Source organism: Myodes glareolus, chromosome 14, assembly GCF_982192425.1.
Source record: "Myodes glareolus chromosome 14, mMyoGla1.1, whole genome shotgun sequence".
Lineage (NCBI taxonomy): Eukaryota > Metazoa > Chordata > Mammalia > Rodentia > Cricetidae > Myodes > Myodes glareolus.
The window spans coordinates 15,272,347-15,297,350 of NC_142039.1; the positions used below are offsets into that span (position 1 = coordinate 15,272,347).

The following is a 25,004-nucleotide window of genomic DNA, read 5'->3' on the forward strand; positions in this document are numbered from 1 at the left end:
ACAGAATAATAGGAAACATTTATATATGGCGTTTATTCTGTGATAAAACCACTTTATAAAGCTTTAATCTGTGAAGCCACACTTTGAGGTAGACATGAGCCTAAGGCACACAGATTATTTCACAAAGCTAGTAAGCAGCAAAGCCAGGACTCAAACACTAGCCACGGCGGCTTCCAGTGCCCATGCTCTTGAGCACTGTATGATGCTATATGATGGAACCCATTACAAACAGCATCAAAACAGAATTGTAGTGATGACTTCATTTTTCAAAGGTTATGTATTATCAAAGGTTAAAGAGTTTTAAAATGCTAAGATGCATCAAAAAATCTAGTGGCTAGCCACATTGACTTTAGCGAAGAGTCAAATATGCAAAATACATGATCATAGTTAGCTTCAGCTGTCAACTTGAGAAACCTGGGGTCACCTAGGAAGAGGGAACCTCAATTAAGGAACTGTGTTCATCAAATTGGCCTGTGACATGTGAAGGATTTTCTTAACGGCTAACTGTGGGCAGTCCCATCCCTAGGCTGATGTGCCTGGGCTGTGTAAGAAAGCTAGCTGAGTATGAGTCTGGGAGAAGCCAGTGAGCAGAGTTCAGTCTCTGCTCCTGCTTAAGTTCCTGTCAGGACTATTTCCAAGTTCCTGCTGCTGAAGCCACTATACACTCAGGACATATGATTTGAAGGAACCAAGCTGGAGCTGAACTGATGACCTTTATCACAGCCACAAAGTGTGTCTACATACATACATCTATTTTTAGATAAATAGCTATCACAAGGTGAAGGTATAAAAAGATTACAGCAGGAAGACAGTGGAGGAATAGTGGGGGCAAGAAGGTAATGGAACAGTGAATAGAAGCACAGTACATTACATGTGTGGAACTTAGAATTAAACTTATGTGTACTTGTTTTGTCTTTTTTTTAAAGGTAAAAATCTTAAACTAGGCATGGTGGCACATGCCTGTAATCTCAGCACTAGGAGGTAGAGGAAGGCAATAATCTCCAGCTACACAGAAAATTCAGGGCTAGCCTGAGCCACACAATACACTACCTCAAGACCTACCCCCAACCCACAAAATCAGGACCCATTAAATTTCTATTAGTAAGGACAAAACAAAGCCACATATTTATTAAACATAATCTTTTCCCCTTTGTCCTCTCTTTTCTTTTAACCTGAATGTAAATAAGACCAAATATCTAGGCAATCAAAACACTGATTTTTTTTTTTTAATCTGATCTTTAAACCTGAGAATACTTCAAAGTGAGTTTGGCCATCGGGGAGAAGAAAACCACACCTAGAATGCTTTTAAGATTCTCAAAGAAAAACAAAAGAATGCAATTTAAAATATATATATTCTTGACACATTCTGAAAATTCTGGGTAGCAAACATAGAATGAGATCTCAAATATGCAAACAGTGTGTCCTATGTATTGTGAACAAGTAGCCTTGTGAAGGTAATATTCTGAATAACATTGTAGCTTCTCCCCAAACAGGTTAAGAGAAGATAAAGGAAGTGCTGAATTCCTGGATTCAGTTCATTTTACTTGAGCTTATTATAGCCTATTAAAGCCTGGAGCAGTGAGCTTAGGTAAATCTTAATCAGGACACTGAAAGGATTATTTGCTGCCATTTCTTTCTTTCTTTCTTTTTTGGTCTTCACACTGGACACCATGATTAGAACTCCCAGATCCAGAAAGATGAAAGTAAGTTTTTTCTTTATTGTGTTTTATACATGGGAAAATCCCATCTAATCCCCACAGGTTAATAAAAGTTCAATAAGACATAACTTTGGCCAAATTTAGTTTTATCCATTTAAAAATTCTTGTATAAAACAATATCTGTTCAAATATAAGTTACTTTTCAAGGACATACAGAAAATGCAAAAATAATTAAATTTAGTGGAAACGAAATGTTAAAACTGCCTGGCAGTAACAGTAATGTGATGTGAATTACACTGCCATTAGGGACAAGTGCTCTCCGAGGCTGTTGCTCTTCTATTTAGATGAGAGCTACTCAGTGTGACCTCGGTTCACCTCAGTGTGACTGTGGCTCACTTTGTACTCATTTACCCTGCCTGGCACTCCCAACGGGTCCTCTTAGCCACACTGTTATGTCCTTGCAAAGAAGCATAATGGCCAGCCACTATGGACTTCTAGAGAAGGTGATTAGAGATTTTTCTTCAACAGGATTAAAAATCTAAGAATTTCAGGTTCAGACATAGTCTTTGTAATGTTCTCTATTGCTTCAGAATGAGATCAAGCTAAAAGAATATCTTTCACATTTCTTTTTATACTTGAAATACATCATTAAGATGTCAATGTTTTAATGTAAAAGTAGAAAATACAGTAAAAAAAATTCAGTGTTGCTTACTTGTCTCAAATACAAGATCAGTGGATATTAAAATCAGGAACAATATAGTAAAAAAGTAAAATCTGTACATTTGCCTAAACTGAATTATCTATTTGAGTCATGATAAAAGGTATGATATCAACAGCCATTGCCTCATTGCTTTTCAGTCACTAAAGGGGATACACGCCTATTAAGTAGTACACAGTGATTTGCAAATAGTTCACTTTCCATATTTAGTATGTAACCACCAAATATATTGTTTATGTGGTTGGCCACTGCAGTCCTCTTCAAAAGCAAGAGTAATGTACTTTGCAAATATCTTGAGACACAAGTTGTACATTAACATACATATAATCTTGATAATAGAAATAATAAAAAAATACTTTTTTAGTTCTTAGAACAAAACACAATCATGTGCTCCATTTCCTGAAGTTTCAGTTGAGGTAACCTCTGCAAGTCTCAGCCCCACATTTACATTCAGTTCTGACCCTTTTTTTGGTAGGGCTGTGGTCCATAGAATCTGAAGACAATTCTCCAGAACCTGAAAATACAGAGAGGGAAACATATTTTAGAACAGGGGCTTGAAAATGACTCAGCAGGTAGAGTAGTCCATGCTCTTCTAGAGGACCAGAGTTTAGTTCCTGGTACCCATGTCAGGCAGCTTACTTCTGCCTAAAACTCCAGCTCCAGGGGATCCCATGCTCCCTTCTGGGTACTCATATTCACATGAACACACACACAAATCTTTATTTTAAAAAAACATATTTTAATCCCAGCACTCAGAAGGCAGAGGCAGGTGGATCTGAGTTTGAGGCCAGCCTGGTCTACACAGTGAGTTCCAAACTAGCCAGGGCTATATAGTGAGACCCAGTCTCAACCATAAAAGGTACTTTAGAATAGACTTCAATTTTCTGTTTTGTTTGGTTTTGGTTTTTTGAGACAGGGTTTCTTTGTATAACCCTGGCTTTCCTGAAGCTAGCAATGGTGATTATTTTCTCAAGGCACTAGTTAACTTTCAAGGAAATAGCTTTGTACTTCTGTGAAATCCTGAGACAATTTGTTCTGAGTTGTTTTGAAACAATGGGATAGGTTAATGTGAATTATCTGCCATGATGACATTTACTGAGAAAGTTCAATGTAAAAGGTAAAAGATTTATACAATCTGAAGAGAAACCAGAGTGTAAGAGAAAGTCCAATGTACAATTTTTCTTTTTATACACCATGAAAAGCACAGGCAGTGAGGCCAAGTAGGAACAGCATGTAAAGCACATTGTTCATAGAAAATATTCATAATCACAATATAGGCAATATAATTAAATACTTTAAAAAGCTATATTCAAGAAGGAAGTAATTCATATGTAATTGAAATCATACTTTCAATCTTGTTAATATTTATCTATTAGTAAAAATTCAAAACCTTTTTATTTTTACTAATACTATTGAGAAAAGGTGTTGTAAATCAGCTTCCAAAATGGAAGTCCTAAGAAAAATCAGTCTGCAGTGACTTAAAAGACAGACCGAGTGCTAGCTTTAGTTGTCAGATGGGCTTTGGACCTTAAGATGACAGACACACCAATTACTTTCATTTTTAAAGATTTTTAAATTAGTATAGAGTAATGTGTTCCATCTTCTCCACATATATTTATCTAGTGTGTCCCTCCCCCTGCCTGATTTCTTTTACCTTCAATGTTAGTTTGGCTTGCCTTCATTGTCATACTGAAACCAAGACCAATGAAATTATTCTTGAAAACCATACCTTTCATTTGATAATCAAAAGTCAGCTCCTCTCCAGCTTTTATGGTTCTTGTGGAAAACAGTGCTATCCTGGGAAGCCGAGTATCAAGGTTATCGATGAAGACACTGAACACCTGAAGATTCGGGTCACACTGAAGAGAAGAAAAGCTGCTGAAGTGAGACTGGCACGAGGTGCCCGTCTGCGCTCCACAGCACAGGGTAGGTTAGCCTCCCACAAAAGTTCTGCCAACCAAGCTGCTTCCGATGGCATGCACATTCAAATACACTTTTCACATATAGAAGTTCTCAATCATAGAAAAAGATAAATCAAGTATCCAATGTCAATTTGTCTTAGCTTTTTTTTTTCTGGAGAATTTTAATCCATTTATAACATGAACATTTTACTTGTAACTATTTCAATAATATGTGTGTATAGATACTTTAAATAACTATTTTAAAATAAAATCAGCACCATGAAACTCAAATTTTATATTACATAGTTTCATTGCTTAAACTTTTGTTTGGACTTGTTCAGTATTTCGGGAACACTAAACTAGAGAATATGCAAGAAGAAAGATCTAGGGAGTCTTTAAATTGGTGTTTAATCGTCCCCAAGTAGGAAGTATATGTTGGTAGTAGAGCTGGCCTTCTGTACTCATAGGTTCCACATCTGTACTCAACCAACTGCAAAGTCAACTAACTATAGATTATAAAAGAATAATCATACCATAGTCTTGTATATATACAGGCTGAGTGATCTTGTCCTCAGTCTGTGAATACAACTATTTACATTTTAATAGTCATTAGAAGTAATCTACAGATGATTTAATGTATAAAAGAGGATTATGAGTTATTACATATGTCTCAAATTTAACATGAGGAACTAATAAGGATTTTGGCACCTTCAGGGGGGGTCTCATGACTAATTCCCTAAGATACTGAGGATGGCTAAATCTCAAATTTGTCATTAAGAAGAAATTATTTTAAACAAACATTTAAACAAATCAGGCAACCAAAAAGGAAGTCTAGACAGTCTCTTACATGTCACTGAGATTCACATACAATTCTTGGTAAGCAATCCACCAGACATTTTAACTTGGCTATATGTCATACTATCTAAGATATACTTCCTTTATTATCTGCCACGTATATATAAAATGGCAAAAGTACTAACCTCACTGGGCTTATTGTCTGGTACTTAGAAGGTGCCCCAAAATTATTATTGTCCTTAGTTTTGGAAACAAGTTTTATAAAGTAGAAGATTCTGGAATTGTGGTTCTAGGGGTCTGGCCAGATGGCTCAGCAATTAAGAGCACTCACTTGTTGCTCTTGCAGAGGACCTGAGTTCAGTTTTGAGCACCCCCATTAGGCTTACAAACACCTGTAACTCCAGCTCCAGGGGGTCTGATGCCTGCCCCTCTGACCTCCATAGGCACCTGTGCACATATACACACACATACACAAATAAAATCTTAAAAAGAAAAGACTGCAGATCTAACTTTTTAAAACATGAACTAAAAATTAAAGAATACTAATTTATAATTTAGGGAAATAATCCTAAATGCTTTGCTGCAGTGTTAACACACTGACGTTCAAAACAAAACAAACAATCCTGTTACCTTAAACTGTATAGTAGTCCTTCCTTATCCTCAGAAGACTGAAACTGGTGTTAGTACCAAACCCTATATTGTAGGATTTTGTCCTATACATATATACTTATAACTTTCAGACACAGTAAGAAATTAACAAATAACAAAAACGAAACAATTTTAAGTTATATGAGTGTTGTGTCTATGAAAATATCTTATTGTACTTTAGCCTTGTGGCTTAAAGGAAACACTTGGGCAAATCCAAATTGCTAGCATTACTAATCTTGTGCTTCTGGGCAATTCCTGAGTAAAATAAGGTCACCTGAACACAAATAATACTATAATGGTTGGCCTGGTAACCCAGAAAGGTACTAAGTGACTGGGAGGTAGCATATACAGTGTATACACACTGAACAAAGGGATGGGTCAAGTCTCCAGCAGAAGACTTCACCTACTTATCAGAATAGCAAACAACTTAAAACTAAGAATGGATTATTTCTAGAATTCCCACTGGGTATTTCTGGACTACAGTTAACTAGGAAACTGAAAATATGGAGAATAAAATGTGGCTAAGGTAAAGGGTTACTGCACATTGTACAATTTAGTAGTATTAACTTCTGTTAAGATAACTTTGTTGAGTCTTCAAAACTTTTGCTTAACTCCCTTGGTTATTAATTGCCCTCTTCTGCTATGAAATTATCTATCTATCCTATAAAGTTATTGGAAAGTTTAAATGAAGTGAGATATAAAGACTAGTAGAACACAGTAATTGGTAAACACCTCAATATATATGTTATATTATAGCAATAATGTCCTGACTTAACAGAAGCCCTTATATTAAAATACTATGAATGGCTATATAAAAATGATTATCTTACAGTTAATCATTACAGCACTAAATTGAACTATTTGTCTTACTGCTCCTTACACTATGATTCACAAAATGGGACACATTTCCGTATCGTGTTGCATCCACTGTGAATTCATCAGATTCATAGTCCAGATCAAAAAGATAGGTCATTCCTTGGTTGTCATATAACTGTCCACGCTTCTCAGCTTCTTCACTTGTGATCACCTAAGATGGGGAGAAACAACAATAGAACTGTAGTTTTATGTTTTTCTTTTTGTGACAGGCTCTCTCAAACTTCTGAACGCCAAAGATCTTTCTACCTCAGTTTCATGCATAGCTAAGACTACAGGTGACACAGTACTCTGCAAAACCACAGAATATTATATAGCTACTGTGGAGCCAAAGAAGCATTATTAAGCTATTAACATTGATACAAATATTTAAAGAGAAATTCAAGTGTCATCAAAACAAACATTCATATGAACTAAAAGCTAGATAGAAAAAAACAGTATAGAAATGAGGGAAAGTGATGGTATAAAGGACTACTGAAAATGAAATCTGAGATAAGCTGAGATATGGTTCTGTACTACCTGCATTATAATCTGGCTGTGCAAGGAGCTGCCCACCTATGCTCGACAGGACAGAGGAACAAGGTTACCCGCACAAGAGTATGCACTCTCAAAAGGCTCTATAGTGTGGCTCTCAACCTTCCTGGTGCTACGACCCTTTAATACAGTTCCTCATGCTGTGGTCACCCCAACCATAAAATTACTTTCATTGCTATTTCATAACTGTAATTTGTTACAGCTTGGAACTATAATGTAAATATCTGCTTTGAGATCCCCAAAGTGTTGGACCCACAGGTTGAGAACCAGTGTCCTATGAGGACTAACAAATGGAAACTGGTTATACAACAGGCTTTATGTAATATATGCAATGAGCCATTTGAAAAGCTTTGTTTTTCAGAACAGAAGCTTCAACTCAAAATCATGGCCTAGGGCTAGGGATGTAATTCAGCTTCAAGCATCAGGCACTGGCTAGGTTCCAATCATCCCTGTTACCATGGAATCTGTTACAGCTTGGTCAGTGTTCAACTGAAGACACCAACACTAGCCAAAGTGATATATATTCTTAGCTAAAATTCTCTGTGCCTGCTTCTTCATTTGTAATAGTGGAGATAAGTCCTCTTTCATAAACTTGAAGATTAGGGGCTAATATACTAAGGGGCTTAGCTGTGGCCCATGATGAGTACTATTTTAATACTTGTGCATACGATAGTTATCAAAGGAAATATGCTAGTATTTGGTAATTAGAAAATGGTCTGTAGTTCAGGGTAGTATTATTATTTATTATTGTAATAAATGCTTTTTTTTAAAGTTTTTTGAGACAGGGTTTCTCTGTAGCTTCGAGCCTATTCTGGAACTAGCTCTTGTAGATCAGGCTGGCCTCGAACTCACAGAAATCCACCTGTCTCTACCTCCCAAGTGCTGGGATTAAAGGCATGCACTACCACCACCCAGTAATAAATGCTTTTATACATATTTGACAATACTAAAAGTATTTTATGCTCAGTAATGTTCTTCACACTGATACAAAACAGAAAAGAAATTTAACCATATTGGACCAAATAATGAAATAAATGTAACTTCAAAGTTTCAATGTCAGCATTTATGTAGGTAGGCCTGACTTTCTTCTTAAGATTTCTGTGTAAATACAGTTAAGTTTAAAAAATATGGGCACCAGGTGGTGGTGGTGCACATCTTTAATCCCAGCACTCTGCACTCTGGAGGCAGAGGCAGGCGGATCTCTGAGTTCAAGGCAGCCTGGTCTACAGAGCGAGTTCTAGACAGTCAGGGCTACACAGAGAAACCCTGTCTTGAAAAACTAAATATTTATATATATATATATATATATATATATATATATATATATATATATTTAAATTAAAAAATATGCTTCAGTCAGTGGTTATGAATGAATGCTAGCTATTAACTTATTTTATTATCTATTTGCTCATATAAAAAGTTTTACATTTTTAACTATACCAGTGAACCTTTCTCCTAAACCTGAAAATGAATTTCTACATATCCGCAAATGATAATATCAAAACGTATCACGTATTTACATTAATAAGGTAGAAAGGTAACTTTTTGAAAGTATAAAGCTCATATTCATAGGAGAAATTTAATGTACCTCTCCAACATATTCCATGACAAAACTCATTCTTTTAATCTTCACAAGGGTTTTTACACCCCAGCCACAACCATTGCTAGTTCTAAAGATGCACAGTGAATACTGTGTGCCTTTTTGTACAATCCTATTGAGACAGTCAGGTCCACATTGACACCTTGAGTTACATTCATAGATGGGAGTGCCAGGTTTGATTTTAATTTGTTGGTTCTTATTATAAGCCAAAACAACTCCGGCCTCAATAGGACAACACTTTCCATTGGAGCAGTCTGTACATGAACATCCGAAGGTAGCTTCATTGTTTATGGTGATTCCTGGAGCTGGCCTGTATTCGTTAATGTAGTAAAAGTCTTTGGGTGGGCCCTCCAAGTCAACAGTATTTTCAACAAATATCATCCCTTTGTGGTTCTTTCTTCTGTTGAGGTAATCTTGCCATCTCTGCAGAGCTATTCTTTGCTTGGCTTTCTCTACAATGTACTTAGCAACCGCAGGTGGCAAGGATCTCCTGCTGTTTTTTGGAGTGATTGCCTTCCCTTTCTTTACCCGAGATAAGAAACTATTCTTGTCACTGGAGAACTGCTGCAGCAGTTGTGGACACCTGAGGTTGCTCAAGGGCTCCCAAGTATTTGTAGACTCTGGCCATCCTTTCCATTTAACAAGGTAATATTCTACATCCTTAAAATAGAAAAGAAAATACAATTTAGATTATGGCAGTCTCTACAGTGGCATTTCTCTTAATAATTCAAAATACATGAAGAGCCAAGTGTAAGTCAGATAAACTGAACTTTTGTATGCTATCTGAAACACACTATTTAATGAGACATAACATCTGACAAAGGACCCAAGCATCCTATCTAGAGAAAGATAGAGGCACTGAAACCTATGACTTTTACTAAATAGTATTAGGTCAAACAAAAAATTATTTACCTTGATCATGGAAACAGGCGGTCCCAAAGCAAACATTAGGCTAGTGGCTCATATGGCCAGCATAGTTCCATGTATTCTCTAAGAGCTATAATAATGTTCACTGGACATGTGAGAATTTATATCCTCAATGTCATGGCCACACATCCCTTAGATGTTCTAAAGATACGCTGGATAAAATAGTCACTGTTAGCCACATGTAGCTACTGAGAACCTGAAATGTGGCTATACTCAAATGATGTACTTTGTGCATAAATACTGCAATGAGTTTCAAGAATGGGAGGTGCAAAATATCTTTACCTTTAAAAATGCCTGTAATGTTGAAATATTTTACAGATATTGAATTAAATATATTATTGAAACCAATTACTACTTTGTATGTGATTACCAAGAAATTAAAGTAACACTGCAGTTCACATCATTGTTTCTACCAGATATTAACTTTTAATAAATGCTGACCTATCTAGCTTAAGTAGCAGGAATGAAGGACAGCAAAGATCCACTTCTTATCACCTAGAATGTTATTGGCCATCGTGGTTTCTGAAGTCTCTTTTACACACAGTGACTGTTTCTTTCCTTAAGGTCAGCTGACACTGCTAAGGGCTTAATTTAAAGGCAGTTCATGTACAATAGTAGTAAATTCTGAAGTGATGTCTTTCAGTAATTTCTTCATCTTAGAACAGCTAACACATATCCATGGACCCTAAGGTAAAGTAAGCTCAGAAATGCTCCTAAAATATCAAAGTGGGTGGGATGCTGGAGAGAGTGGAGGTGGCTCACTAGTTAAGAGCACTGGCTCTTCTTCCAGAGGACCTGGGTTCAATTTTCAGCACCCACATGGTAATTCACAATTGCCTATAACTCCAGTTCCAAGGGATCTGACATCCTCACACAGACATAGATATAGGCAAAACACCAATACACATAAAATTAAAAAATAAATAACTATGGTGATTAAACATTTGTTATTTTTAACTTTTCTACATGACATCTGATATGGGATTTCTCTCTGTATGCTGTGAATATGTTTTATTATACTACTTAATAAAGAAGCTGCTTTGGCCAATGGCAGGGCAGAATATGGCCAGATGGGAAATCAGAACAGAGATACAGAGAGTAGGCGGAGTCAAGGAGATGCCATGTAGCTGCAAAAGGAGGACACTGAAACCTTATGATAAACCACAGCCTAATGGTGATACACAGATTAATATAAGTGGGTTAATTCAAGATATAAGAGCTAGGTAGGAATACTCCTAAGATGCTGGGCAAGCAGGGTTGTAGTAAATATAGTTTATGTATGATTATTCAGGTCTGGGCAGTCAGGAAACAAAGGTAGTCTTCATTTTGAAAATGGCGCCCAATGTGGGACCTGAATTGTAGTTGTATCAAAGAGTTCCACAATAGCCTGGAATGGAGTATAACAAAGCTTTATTTGGGGATAAACTAACAATAAGAGTAGCAATCCATAGTCCTCTGTGTGTTCTGGGAACTGGAACTGAATACAGCAGGAAAAGGGCCCACATACACCATGCCCTAAGTGGGCCAGTATCTTAAATGCTATTGATTGAAGGAGTTTCCACAACAGGACATCTATTTGTGTATATGTATATATTTGTATAGGTACACATACATATACTATAATACATGTGTGCAGAATAATAACAACATGCAAGAGTAGGTTCTCTACTTCCACCAGGTGGGTCCCAAGGATTAAATTCAGGTTGCCCAGCTCGATGGCAAGTGCATTTACGCACTAAGCCATCTTGCTGTCCAGTGTTTTCTTAATTTGTGGATATTTAAAAAAAACACTTATTTATTGAAATAAATTTGCCTATGAAAATTTCAGTAACTTTTATTATTAAGTAGGAATGGATATAATAGTTGTTTTACTACCTACTAATTATCCCCCTGCCCAAAACACACACAGTACTAGAGCTCAAACTCTGGACTGACACATGCCAGACAAGCATTACACTGAGTTATAACCCATCCCTACAGCCCAAATGACTCAGGGTCTTTGGTATATTGCTAAAGTACAAATTCAGTTCAAGAACAGCTGCACTCCCATAGTGAGCTTGTTTTATCCTCAGTATCAGTACCTTAATTTTTTTATGTCCTATTCATCTACCATAATTCATATGAATTAAAAGAACTGTTTCATTTTGAAAACTGTCCAAAATATGTTTGGGCCTTTTCTATTAAAATGTACTTAATTATGATCTGACGATATATAGTACACAAACTATATGATCATAATACATGTATGCATGTATGTATGTATGTTATGTATGTATGTATGGTCATTACAGAAAGGAGAAATAGAAAGCCTGGATATACACCAAAGTGTATCTAATTGGGCCTAAGGCCTAAAGATTTTTTCCTTCAGTCAAGTAATGATAATTTAGTACTGTTGATACCAGATCTACCTACACAAAACTAGTTATGAGATCCAACTAGCATTGTCTGAACCCATCTATTCCCTATAACTCTTAAGTTTTGACTTTTGATACCAGAAGAAAGCAACACACACTTTTACTGCAGAAAATAATAAAAGGCAAGTGCTGGCTCTAGGCTGCATGATTAAATTACCACTCAAATGAAAAGAAACATCATTGAAGTTCATTTCCCAAATAACTGTAATTGTTAATCTTGGATAAGTCACTTGTATTTAAAATAACTGAGGTTTTTATATACATATATCAACCATAGTGGTAACTAATCAATTCCTGTACAGGAAATATACTTTAAAAGCAAGATTGTTTTTGACAACACAGTATGAAAATATTAATATTTTATTTCTTGTTTGTAGTCTTTTATATGCATATTTCATTTTTAAAATCTAAAAAAGACTTCAATTTTTGAAAAATAAGATTACTTTATAAAAACCACTGACTTATAAGGCAAATTTAATTAATTCAATAACCTATAATTCAAAATTAAAGCCAAAAACCTTTTTGGCTTTTAGCATACCATGGATGTGTATGTGAAATAAACAAACAAACAAATAAAAAGGCAATATGTGAAATAAATATCAATGGAAGTCAATTCAATTTTAAATGCCAAAATAACATAACCAATACTATTAACACAGAAAGATGGTAATCAGTAGGGGTCAGACAGTTAGAAAAGAGAAAAAAGAAAGCAGAAAAAACTACTATCAAAGGGTGACTTTTGTGTGTATGTATGGAACACAGTAGGCAAGATGAAAGCAAATGTTGTGGTTTGTAATAAAGCAAAAAAAAAACAAACAACAAACAAACAAAAAACAAACCCAGTCCCAAGATGGATCTGTTCAGTTTGCAGTTGAGAATGCTGAAGGGAGATGAAAACAACAGTGCTAATGCCAATAAGTAACTGTGGGCAACCCTAAACACCTGGCTGAACTTTATTTACTGTTGGCCACTCCAGTACTTCTTACAATTCTTAGAAGCCATGGTCTGTGTGAAACTTAAGTGCATATGCATTTAACTCCACTTTACAACCTAACTACCAAGCCAGCTGAGTCTTCTGTTCTCAGCTAATCTGACCTCTTTTATATAGCAGTAGTCACAACCTTACACTCCTTAAGGCTCAAGGCATGACTTTCTCTATATCTTTTCTATTTTCTTTATTGGCATGGCTTCTTGGCCCCTTTTTATATTAAATGGGTGTTTATCCTTTTGAGAATCTGAGAAAAGCTATCAATCTATATGTCATATAGGCAACTTTTCGGGTCACTGGAATTTGAGCTCTAAAGCTCTCTTTGAGCTTGATCTCCAGGACTCACATGGTACAAGGACAGAACCAACTCAAAGTTATTCTCTGACAACTACATACATGCCAGGGTACATTCCCCACTCAGAGCATGCAAAATAAATACATGTAAAAAACAACAAATAATACAACCTTCTTGAGATTGGTTTCTGATAGCCCTCACTGTAACATCCCACTATAATCCCATTCATTCACTACTCTCTAACCACACTGAACTCACCTGAAAGCCAGTTTTCTGCTGCTTGCTCACGAAGTTCTCCATGATTAGAATGCTATACGACAGTTGCCTATAGAATGATTTTAATCTCATGTGTAGAGAAACCTTTTCACTTAAAAGAAAATGAGCATGTGTGTAAGCCTATGTTCATGTATATGTACCATGTGTGTAGAGTGCCCTTAGAGGCCAGAAGAAGGCAGCAGATCCCTGAAACTGGTAATACAGTTCTGAGTCATCATTGGGTGCAGCAAACCCAATCCACATGCACTGCGAGAGCAGCTGGTGCTCTAAAGCACTGAGCCATCTCTCCAAACCCCCATTCATCTTTTTTTTTAAAGATTTATTTATTATATACACATTATTCAGCATCCACGTATGCCTGCAGGCCAGAAAAGGGCACCAGATCTCATTACAGATGGTTGTGAGCCAACATGTGGTTGCTGGGAATTGAACTCAGGACCTCTGGAAGAGCAGCCAGTGCTCTTAACCTCTGAGCCATCTCTCCAGCCCCCCATTCATCTTTTAAAATAGCTCAAAGAACAACTCTTTTGTGACATTTTTCCTGCCTCTCTTGTTCAAGAACTGAGCACTGTCAACTTGCCTATGCTTCCATTTCTAAGTTAAACTATGAGCAATTCATGAGAAGGGATGGAAATTTTTTTCATAGCCTCAAAACATGCACAATACTATCAAAATTTGAATATTTCTGTATGTGTAACAAAAATGATTTCTAGAATTAATGCAATATAAAAACAAAAACAATATATGAACTTTGAAAAAAATGAGAACCAGTCATGGTTTCTCAATGGTTTTTTGTTTTGTTCATTTATTTAGTTTTTTGTTTGCTTTTTTGTTTTGTTTTGTTTTTGAGACAGAGTTTCTCTGTGTAACAGGCCCTGTTCTGGAACTAGCTCTTGTACACCAGGCTGACCTTGAATTCACAGAGATCTAACTGCCTCTGCCTCCCAAGTGCTGAGATTAAAGGCATGCTCCACCACCACCCAGCATGTTTATCAATTTTAACTGACTATAGCTAACACATGATAATGAATATCTAAGCTTTTAAGTATACATGAAAATATAGGAAAATATATTTTCTTTCTTTCTTTCTTCCTTTCTTTCCTTTTGGCTTTCGAGACAGGATTTCTCTTTGTAGCCTTAGTTCTGTAGAATAGGCTGACTTCGAACTCATAGAGATCTACCTGCCTCTGCCTCTGCCTCTGCCTCCGAAGTGCTGGGATTAAAGGTATGTGCCGAGCAGAAAAACATTTTCTACATTTCTATTCCTTATTTCTGTCATTTTTTGTGATAACCATCATAGTCCATATCATACCACAACACCAGTGTTATTATATAAATAGTTGAGAACCAGCATTATCAACAGAAGGTCTATAGAACAGTTTCATGTCAGTAGCTAACAGAAAAAGAATTCTGGTGCTGGCTCAGCAGTTAACAGCATTGGCTGCTCATCTAGAGTACTCAGGTTCAGTTCCCAGAACCCACATAGCATCTCACAACTGTCTATAACTCCAACTTCAGGGGATACAACATCCTCTTCTGACCTCTGCAGGCACTGCGCACACACGGCACACTTACATACATGTGGGCAAAACACAACATAAATCAGATGATAGATGGATTGATGGATTGATGGATGGATGGATGGATGGTTGGTTGGTTGGAATGAATCTGACACCTGGGTTATAGATCCTAAACTTAAAAAATTCTATGCAACCATAGGAAAGTCCTTTCTGAAAGCTCTACTTTTATAGTCCTTAAAATTTGGGTTATATGGTTGGAGAGTTGGCTCAGTGGTTAAGAGCACTTATTGCTATTGCAAAGGACCTGGATTCAATTCCCAGCACCCATATATGATGGCTCACCACTTCCTTGGGCACCAGGCACATGTGTGGTACATATATATATATATATATATATATATATATATATATATATATATATGCAGGCAGAATACTCAAATACACAAAATAATAATAAAATGAGGTTTCTGGGCAGTGCTGGTGCATGCCTTTAATTTCAGCACTCAGGAGGCAGAGATCTCTTTGAGTTCAAGGCAAGCCTGGTACAAAGTGAGTTCCAGGACGGCCAGCTATTACAGAGAAACCCTGTCTTGGGGGGAAAAACAGTAGTTGCAATTTAATGATTTCTGCTGTTCTAATTTCTAAAAAATTACTTCAGATGTGCTGTCTTTCATAAATATTAATCTACTGTTAGATATAGACTATTCTGTTTGAGCCAGGTAGTAAATACACTAGTACTTCTAGATATTCAGAGATACTTATATACCTTAAGAAATTTTCCAAGGGACAAAGCCTATCATTGTGAGTGGGGCTACTGTTTGTCCTTGAAAAGTATGTTAAGCACCCAGAGTATTATTCTCAATTATTCTGTATGAAGGAGCAATATGGCAGGCAATAAATAACACTGCTGCAGAAAAATGATACAGCACTTGAAATAAACCCACTACAATCTACATTGAGTTCATCTATACCATTGAGTGACATCAGATGGCATTTTCCCATTTCTCAAGCTGGTTACTTCATATTGCTCTAGGTTCAAGGTCTTCTATTCCACTAATTTCTTCATTTTTTTGTAACATATGGCCCTCGTTCCTAACTGCCAGTATCCTACAGATAAACTGTAGTCAATGTAGCTATAATAGAAGAGATGTACTTTATCAATTATTCTTTAATGTCCAACTCTTTGGTTTCTGCCTCACTACTAGTTCTAAGTAACATTTAAACACCTCCCATTTTTCAAAAGCAACATAAAACCAAGCTTCTTGGACATATGTTTGCATAGCTAAGGAATCTCTGAGGTCATAGAGTATATTTTAGCATATAGCTCTTTAGAACATTAAAAAAGTTTTAAAGCATACAACTATGACTCAATTTTTAACACAACTTTAAAACTATAAACGCCATTATACCATTTTTTCTATCCAAGAGTAGGATGCTTTGAGAGTTCATACTACTTGACTCTGTTTTTATACCTCCTACTTATTCTTCACATTGTTCTTTTGGCTCTTCTGTTCATGACAATATAGAAACCACTTGCAGGGCATGAATAGCCCTTTGACTGCTAACTTCAGTATATTCTTCACAGATTTCTCTTTCATCAACTGCTCAGTGCTCTCTTACTATCTCTTCTTTCAGCTCCCATTAGTTACACCTCCAGATTCCTGTTATCTTTCTTGCAGTTAATGGCACAAACCTTACTCCACAGGATTCTTCATCCAGTCCTCCTGCTCTTTTTCATCTGTTTTGCTTTAACTGCTCTACCCATTGAAGACTTGACAGTATAGTAATGTTCTCATCATGCCATTTCTGTACTTTAAAAGACTCCATGGTTCTGGGCTTCCCTCAAGAAGAAGCCTAAAGTCCTTTTGCCTGTAAAGAGTTGCACTCCTTCTAGCTCATCTTAACTATGCCAATGTTCTATCCATATTTTCTATTCCTTGAAGGAGTTGGGCTGTCTTCTGTATCAGGATCCCACCCCCTTATCTTTTCATTTCAAAACATGTTTTCCATAGATAACTGCCCAGTCTCTGCACAACAGGTCCTTCTATTATGCCAACACTTAACTTCACTGTAATTAAGTACTTTGTACAGGAACTTAGTACGCGGCTCTGAGTACAGTCATCTCACTAATTATTATGAGTTAGCATATTCCCAATAAAAAATGCTAAAGAAGGTTACCTAGAGAGCAGCTTCTAAGTGAGAAGAGGACCAAGAAGTAATCTACATTAGAGGAAAAAGATGAGAAGCAAAGAGAGTGTGAAGAGCATTGAAAAATAGATTGGGGGGTTGGTGACAAGATTAACAATGAGGAGTTACAGAGATGGCTCATATCAAGAGCACTTGCTGCTCTTGCAGAGAATCTGGGTTCAGTTCCCAGAACCCAGATCAAGTGGTTCACAACTACATGTAACTCCACTTCCAAGGGATCTGGCATCCTCTGCCTCCCATAGGCACCTACCTGCATGATCATGCACATACATACACTTGGGCACATGTACATAGCATAAAAATAAATAGCCCTAACCGTAAAATGCCATTGAATTGTTAAATGTCAACATCTATTGTAAAAAAAAGTCAGTATTAATCCATTTAATATTAATTATGCACTATAATTAATTGTTGGTGGTGTTGTCGCTACCCTTATTTCATAAAGAAACTGGAGGACAGAGATGCTAAGTTGCTAAAGATTACACCTAGGCAGTCTTCCATAGACAAGAGAGTCTCAAAGAAGAAAACCAACCACAGTAAATGTAACAAACTAGTCCAGAAAACTTTAAGGTCTTAAAACTTGACAATAGGTGGTGATAGGGACACACAAATTGGAATAAAATGGGCTAAAAAGTTAAAAGAAAATTAACAAGATAAAATAAATATAAATTATATATCTGACAAGGGATTTGTATGTATAATATATAACTAAGTAACTTAATAGAATACAACTTTAAAAACTGAGCAAGGGATGGGAGACCTGCAGAGATGGCTCAGTAGGTAACAGCACCTGGTATGCAAAGTATAAGGACTTGAGTTCAAATCCCCAGTACGTGTCTTCCCCCCAAAACAAAACCTGGACATTGCTGCATGGACCTGCAATTCTAGTGTTGGAAGTACAGAGAGGCAGATTCTGGGAGTTCAGTGACCACTCAGCTTAGCCCAAATGAAATGTATCTGGCTCAATGAGAGATTCTGTCTTAAAAGAATAAGGAAGGCTAAGATGGACAGACTTTTTCTGGCTTCCACATGTGCCCACAGAAGCATTCACATACATGTGCAGGCACTACACACCCATGCACACGCGCACACACACACACACACACACACACACACACACACACAAATAAGTAAGTAAATAAATACAGTATTTTTAGAATAAGCAAAGGATCTGAATAATTAGGTCACTACAACAGATACAAATGTCCAGTAAGAGCATGATAAAAACATGTTGGACATCACTAATCTCTAGAGAAATATAAATATAACCCAAAATGAGATGCATTTCTCACAAGCATAGCTACATAGAAACTAAAACTCTTATACTCGAATGATATGTAATTAAAATGGTGCTGAGTTCTGGAAAAGCTTGGCAGTTCCCAAAAGAGTTAAACAAGAATATTTCATGACCTAGCAATTCCACTGCAAGAGAAAAGAAAACAATGCCCATACAAAAACTAGCATATGAGCATCCATAACAGTATTAATTATAATAGCCCCCAGACGGAAACAACTGGGATGAGATGGATCACAGTGTAAGAGCACTTGCTCCATAAGGATGAGGTCATGAGTTCAAGTCCTAGCAATCATAAAACATCAGCAGAAACCACATGCACCTGTAATCCCAGTGCTACTGGGGTCAGAAATAGGCTCATCACTGAGGCTTGCTGCCTACCAGCATAGCCCAAAGTTTAGCTAGCAACCCAGTCTCAAAGCAATCTGGCAGTGACAGAGCAGGACATCTGAGGTCCTTCTCTGGTGCACAGATCTTGAGGAGGGAGGAAGAAGAAGGGGCACACAACTCAACAGAAGTAGAAAATAGTTGGCAGTTGCTTAGGGCTGGTAGTTGAAATTTAGACAGTAAAATAAAAATAAAAATAAAAAAATTTAGAGCAATGAAAAAGGTTCTAAAACTGACTCTGAGAATATACTAAGATTTGAACTGAACACTTTAAGCAAATTTTATCACAATAAAAGTTTTTTTAATGAAATAGGAAAGAATATACAAGAAAATACCTGTGTGAGTAGAGAGGGGAGGCCAAAGGTTAGAGAAGATGTGAATAATACTGAAACAAATGAGTGAAAAGAAGAGTTTAATATTTAAAAGACACAAAGCTGGAAAATGTATTTTATTCAGCACTAAAGAGGCCAGAGCATGATGGCTGTGAGTTCAAGGCCAGCCTGGGACTAAATAGAAAACCCATCTAAATTAATTAAAAAGAAACCGCAAGTTCAAGTAAAGTCCTGGGGGAGTCACCAGGAAAACACGGTGACACCTTTGAAAGACTAAAGATAGAGATAACTCATGGTGAACAAAGACTGAATGCTAAAGGCTTAAATTCATAGAGGCAGAAGGCGAGGACTCTTCAGTTGAATAGGAGAAAACAAGAGCAGAGGAAAAGGTCCAAAACATACTAAATATTGGGAAAACCGCTGATACAAGAAAACAAAAAGAAACAGGTAAAAATCTTGTCAAGTAGAACTAAACAATGAGCAGAGAAAAGTTGGGTTTGTTTGGTATTTCTTTCCAGGGTGGGGGGATTGCTGGAGCTTTATGAATGCCAGGCACATGCTCTGCACTGGGCTTTAGTTTCCTTTAACAGCCTTTTCAGGAATGGACTGGAAGGAGTCGAAGTTGCACAGGATGGGCCTGAACTTGCTGTGAGGCTTCCTAGTAGCTGGGATTACAGGTCTGTGCCACCAGGCACGGCTTAAACGTATGTTCTAATGGAGCTACTGCATATGATCAGGTGATATCTCAGCCTGGCTGATCAGGCTAGGGCTTCTAAACCATGGCACATGGTTAGGGCTTTCAGGGGTCAGGTGCTGGTAGAGATGGAAGCTTGACTAAGATCTCCACATGGGGAAGGCAACTGATACCACAGGAAGACAGGCATTCAAAGGAAGAAATGGACTTACTGAGGGGCTCAGCAGAGATGGAAAAATCACATTAAATAGATTCTTGATTGTGTATCTGCAAGAACTGAGATTAATGGCCAGTAGAAAGCTACAAGCAAATGAATTACCAAAAATATAACAGGGTTTGGATCAAAGAGCTTCTTAGAATAACACATTTTAAGATGAATAAAGGGAAGCACAAAGCAATTATATTAGCTGCCGAAGTTGAAGATATGAAATAAAGACTTGAAATGATCATGAAAGCCAGCCCATTTTATCACACCGTAACTTGTAACACAGAGCTTGACAGGATGGCAGAAAATATAAATGGTGATGCTTCTGGAGGACATTCAGTAAATCTACAGCTGGCTTGAAACCTCAGGTTCCTTCCAGGTGATTGTGGGAAATACGATCCAGGAACAGCATGAATTATAGGAAAAGTCCATCTGACATAAAACATTTGCTCTGGTAATCCATAAGGAGATAATCAAGAGTTGGATGTAAAATGATATAAATACCCTAAATATTCTAATGTAAGAGCACTTATACTTCAAAATCCCTTCAGAGTTACTTGACAAAAATTGATGACAATGCACAAAAATCTATGACTTACAACCTTAAACAGTAAGAAGAGCTTTGCTTATTTTTCAGGCTATTTTTATGTTAGAGAAACATGAAATAGTGCAGTATGAACAGGTCTCTGTCAAGGGGCTAGATATTGCCTTACCTTTACTACCTTGTAGTCACACAAGTACTCCACCTCATAATTGTTTAGATTCCTTTTGGTGATTCCAATCGATTTACATGTGAGCTTTTCTTTTCTACAAAATTCCTGAAGAGTATCAAGTGAAACTAGGCAAGGCACACACCAGGCTACAATAAGAAAATAGAATTCTTTACTAATAAAATAGCTACTAGGAGGAAACAAAAACGTCAAAACCTCTCAACTGACAACTTAATAGTCTAGAAACGCACACAAGAAGCCAATTATGTATATTAAGAAAAAGCTACATGATAAGGAGCTGTTCTGGTGAACTGGACTTCTATCCTACTGCTTTACTGACAATGGCTAATTCTTGCCTGACCACTTGAAATATTTCATGTCTAAGCTTTCTTAGGATTACATATAAAGGCAAAAGTAAAAAGCAGTAATTTTTTTACTGTTCTATTATATTCTACACAGAATGTAATTGTTCTCTTAATAATAAACAGCCCTTTATGACATATTGTTAGAAACATATCTAATATATATTCTAAAACAATTACAATTTAAAAGTAACCTTTTCTTCTTTCAATCTCTTTTAATAGCACAGTAAGCTTTAAAATCTGAAATATAGTTCTGCAATTAAATCCATACCCTACCTTTTCCATTTTGGAATACTGCAAGAGGAATCTGAGCTTCATTTATTTTGCCCATGGTAAAATGAACCATCAACAACGCATAAACTAGAAAAATATACTTGATAAGGAGAGCACCGTAAGTAAGCTTTGTAATGCTCATTTCCTGCACTGTTTTCAAGTCAGCATACAAAACAGAATACTCAGTGTAAATAATCCATAAACAAGACTTAAAAGCCAGACATACTAACAATAACTTTACAGAGGCCAGCATGATCTGGGCTCCATCCCGAAATTAACGTTAGCAAGGGCCCATTACTCTTTCTGGGTACAGAGCCATTAAAAGTGGTGAAAACAGAGGTGACCAAACAAAATGTATCATTAAGGCATCAATCAAGCCGTCCTCAGTTCTGTACTAGGGTGAAGGTCAAGGAAGGGAGAACACAGCTGCTCCAACTTCCCCACATCCCTTACTCATCTTACCCACATAAGAACTTCATTGCAAAAAAACTATTAAGCATCATTTCCCGGCTCCAGTCACTGCAAAAGACTATTTCTGGCACAAGCAAAAGGCAAAGTCTTTTCCCCAAATTTGCAAGAATACATGATTGCTTAGGTGTGGTGGTTTGGGGGTAAGACAGCTATTTAAAAAAAAAAGTCTTATAAGTCGCTTCCATCTAAAAATCCTAAGGGTGTGTTGTGTAAGGCTAATCTCCTTATGCTAATCATCTGCAAAGGAGCATCCTCTTGGTTATGCACCCAAGGTGTTTGTTGTTTTAAAATTTTTATCCCTAGCTGAGAATCCAAAAAACATAACCCTATAATGAATGGAAGGTGGTTTTGAATACGAAAACGTCTTAACGAAGACAAGGCACCTCTCAACAGAAATGCTACATTTTGAGCATTTCGGAGTTTGTTTGTTTGTTTTGTTTTTTAATCTGCAAACATTTGGTTTACAATATTCCACAGCCTATAACGATGGAAGAAACAAAGTTTCATTGTCTGGATTATTTTATAACATCCCGCTTGTAAAATCCTTCCACCACCCCACCCCCGCCACGCTTCAAGGAAGTAGAGTTGCGGGGATAATAAAGTGTCACCAACTGAGTGAGGCGGAGGAAAGAAAGCTGGAGAACCACCTTTTCATTCCAGGCTGCTTTACAAACCCAGGACTTTCAAAGGGCGCGCGACTCGGGCGCACGCACGCGCACTGTGTGTCCCCGGCTTCAGCATCCACATAAATAACCCGCAAGTTCCAGCCGGGCCCCCCCAAAGTTTCCAGGAGCTCAGGGCTGTGTCTGCACACACCCACTTTCTCACGGAGACACTTCACCGCGATGCCAGGCCGGCCGGCCCGGACGCGGGCACAGCATCTCAGCCCCGCTCCCACCGCTCGGAGGTGGCGGCAACCGCCGCGGCAGCGCGCGTCCTTTTCCTGCTCACCCTTGAAAGAGGCGGCGCGTGCACACACGCCACCCAGGACCCGGGCCCGCGGGACTCGGACCCACGCTCGCACGGAGCCGCCGCGTCCCGGGTCCGTAGCCGGCCGCGAGGGTACCGCGCTCGGGGTGTCCGCGCGGCGGCGTCCCGCCCACATCGCCGTCCGGCTGGGCTTGGGCCTCGGGAGCGGACCTGGTGGCCGGTGACACTGCGCTCCAGCCTCACCTCTCGGGACCTCGTCTCCGGCCGCCGCCATCTTGCAGAGCTTTCATTCAAACTGGCGCGGTCAGCCTGAGGAGCTCAGCTGGCCGGACGCCCCGCCCCAGCCCGCGAGGGACTCCGGAGCTGGGAGGCTAGAAGAAGCGAAGCGTCCTGACGTCACTGGAGGCCGACCCCAGTCGTCGGAGCCACTGCGCCTGCGCGGCCCGTAGGGGGCGGGGTCTGTTGGCGGGAGCTAGATGGGACCCCGCCCCTCGCTGGTTCCATACCTGCTTTGGTGCCAAAGGGTGCTGGCCAGGGTACCCTCCCTGTTAGGTGCTTGAGTCTCTTCACGGAGGCATGGCATGCGGTTTATAAAATGCAAAATGTGCTGTGTGGCTTAGTGTGCACAGATAGCTTCTTTCCTACCCCTGTTCCTCAGCACTTGAACCCAAGCAAGCCCTAACTATTATTTCTTTCACTCCGTGATCTCAAAATTGAATGCACGTGCGTTCGCTCGGAGAGACGTGGTCTGTTTGAATCACTCAAAGAGATTCTGGTGAGTTGATGTGGCCGTGTAGCAAGCAATTAAACTCAAAGGCAGGGTCTGACAATTGTCAAACTCCAGCCAACGCTGCCAACAGCCCATCTTAGTGAAAGCAAACTTACAAGGTACACCTAAAACAAGGACTTTTATTTTACATTCTTGCCCGCCTTAAACTGGGTTCAGTTTTTAGCCTTGTACACTCAGGGAGAGTTGGGTGACTGTCATTTTCACATCACTGTAAATCTGGAAGCTTGTAAAGAGAGCCGTTAAACCCAAAAGTCTGTCTGTAATTCCATTAGCAAGTCACGTCAGTGCTAATAGCAGACGCACACTGTCTGTCTCCTCTCCGTTTCCATCGCCGTGGCCTTTCTCCACATCTTCATTTCTCAGCCAAAGAAGCCTAACTGCCTTGACCTCTTCTATTGCTCCGCTTCCAGCCACTTCCCATGGAGCTAAAGTGAAATATGCCTTAAATACTTCCTCATGCAGCACACCTTCCCGTGCCTGAGACCTCCTGAAAAGTCTGTTTTCCTCACTTACTTTGGACCATTCTCCCCTTTACCCACTATGTTCTATGACTTTTCAAGTTTTCATGTACATAGTCAACTACGATACATATACAATTCGAATACAATAGACATACAATTCAAATGTCATAAGCATGTTCAAAAATATTTTCATATGTATCTCCCATGTGCCTTCATATGTATCTCCTATGTGTCAAGCATCTGCTAGACAAGAAAGGAAAACAACGTCTGTCCTTTGGAGCCTTTTTCCTGGTGGGAAGAATAAACAAAAAACAGGCAACTCTACTGTTGTTTGGGGGACAGAGTCTCCCATAGCTGAGACTGGGCTCAAACTTGCTTTGTAGGCGAGAATCACCTTGACTTCCTGATCCTCCTGCTTCCTCCTTAGTGTGCTGGGACCACAGATGTGAGCCAACACTCACTGCTCTAATAAACCCTCTAACCTGCTCTAATAGGTTACTTTCGAGTTTAAAGGCCCTACTCTACCCCCTTGCATTTGGCTATCTTCTTATTAGTTAGGTTTGGACGCAAATGATACTTCTTCAGAGAGGTTTCTTAGGCACTCTGTCTCTATCTTTTCTTTAAAAGCACTTATTAAAATTTGTGTCTGTAGAATTTAAAGAATAGTTTTAGTCTTGCTAAGTTTCAATGGAAATTTAGTAAAAGAGGCTGAGGGCAGGATGATAGCTGGGTAGAATAGT

At 38.3% G+C, this 25,004-nt stretch overlaps 2 protein-coding genes across 4 annotated transcripts in view; one reads left to right on the forward strand and one right to left on the reverse strand.

Moving 5' to 3' along the window:
* Dclre1c (DNA cross-link repair 1C) overlaps positions 1 to 1,701 on the forward strand; it is a 34,343-nt gene extending 32,642 nt beyond the window's left edge. Inside the window, exon 15 of the mRNA XM_087896362.1 lies at positions 1,679 to 1,701. Within this exon, the coding sequence (XP_087752488.1) occupies positions 1,679 to 1,701 (23 nt within the window). The remainder of the gene's footprint in view (positions 1 to 1,678) is intronic.
* Positions 1,699 to 23,400, reverse strand: Suv39h2 (SUV39H2 histone lysine methyltransferase). 3 transcript variants are annotated; one of them, XM_085699075.2, is made up of 6 exons: positions 23,035 to 23,400; positions 20,981 to 21,126; positions 8,716 to 9,387; positions 6,601 to 6,747; positions 4,106 to 4,235; positions 1,699 to 2,890 (listed from the first exon to the last, which is right to left on the reverse strand). In XM_085699075.2, exons 1-6 carry the CDS (start codon positions 23,285 to 23,287, stop codon positions 2,784 to 2,786), a joined length of 1,455 nt encoding a protein of 484 aa, XP_085555201.1. In that variant the 5' UTR covers positions 23,288 to 23,400; the 3' UTR covers positions 1,699 to 2,783. The 3 variants fall into 3 exon arrangements, with proteins under 3 accessions (XP_085555201.1, XP_048317200.1, XP_085555198.2); XM_048461243.3 differs by lacking the exon at positions 1,699 to 2,890 and having other exon boundaries at positions 3,809 to 4,283; positions 23,257 to 23,400; XM_085699072.2 differs by lacking the exon at positions 1,699 to 2,890 and having other exon boundaries at positions 3,809 to 4,283; positions 23,035 to 23,242.
* Between the last annotated feature and the right edge of the window lie 1,604 nt (positions 23,401 to 25,004).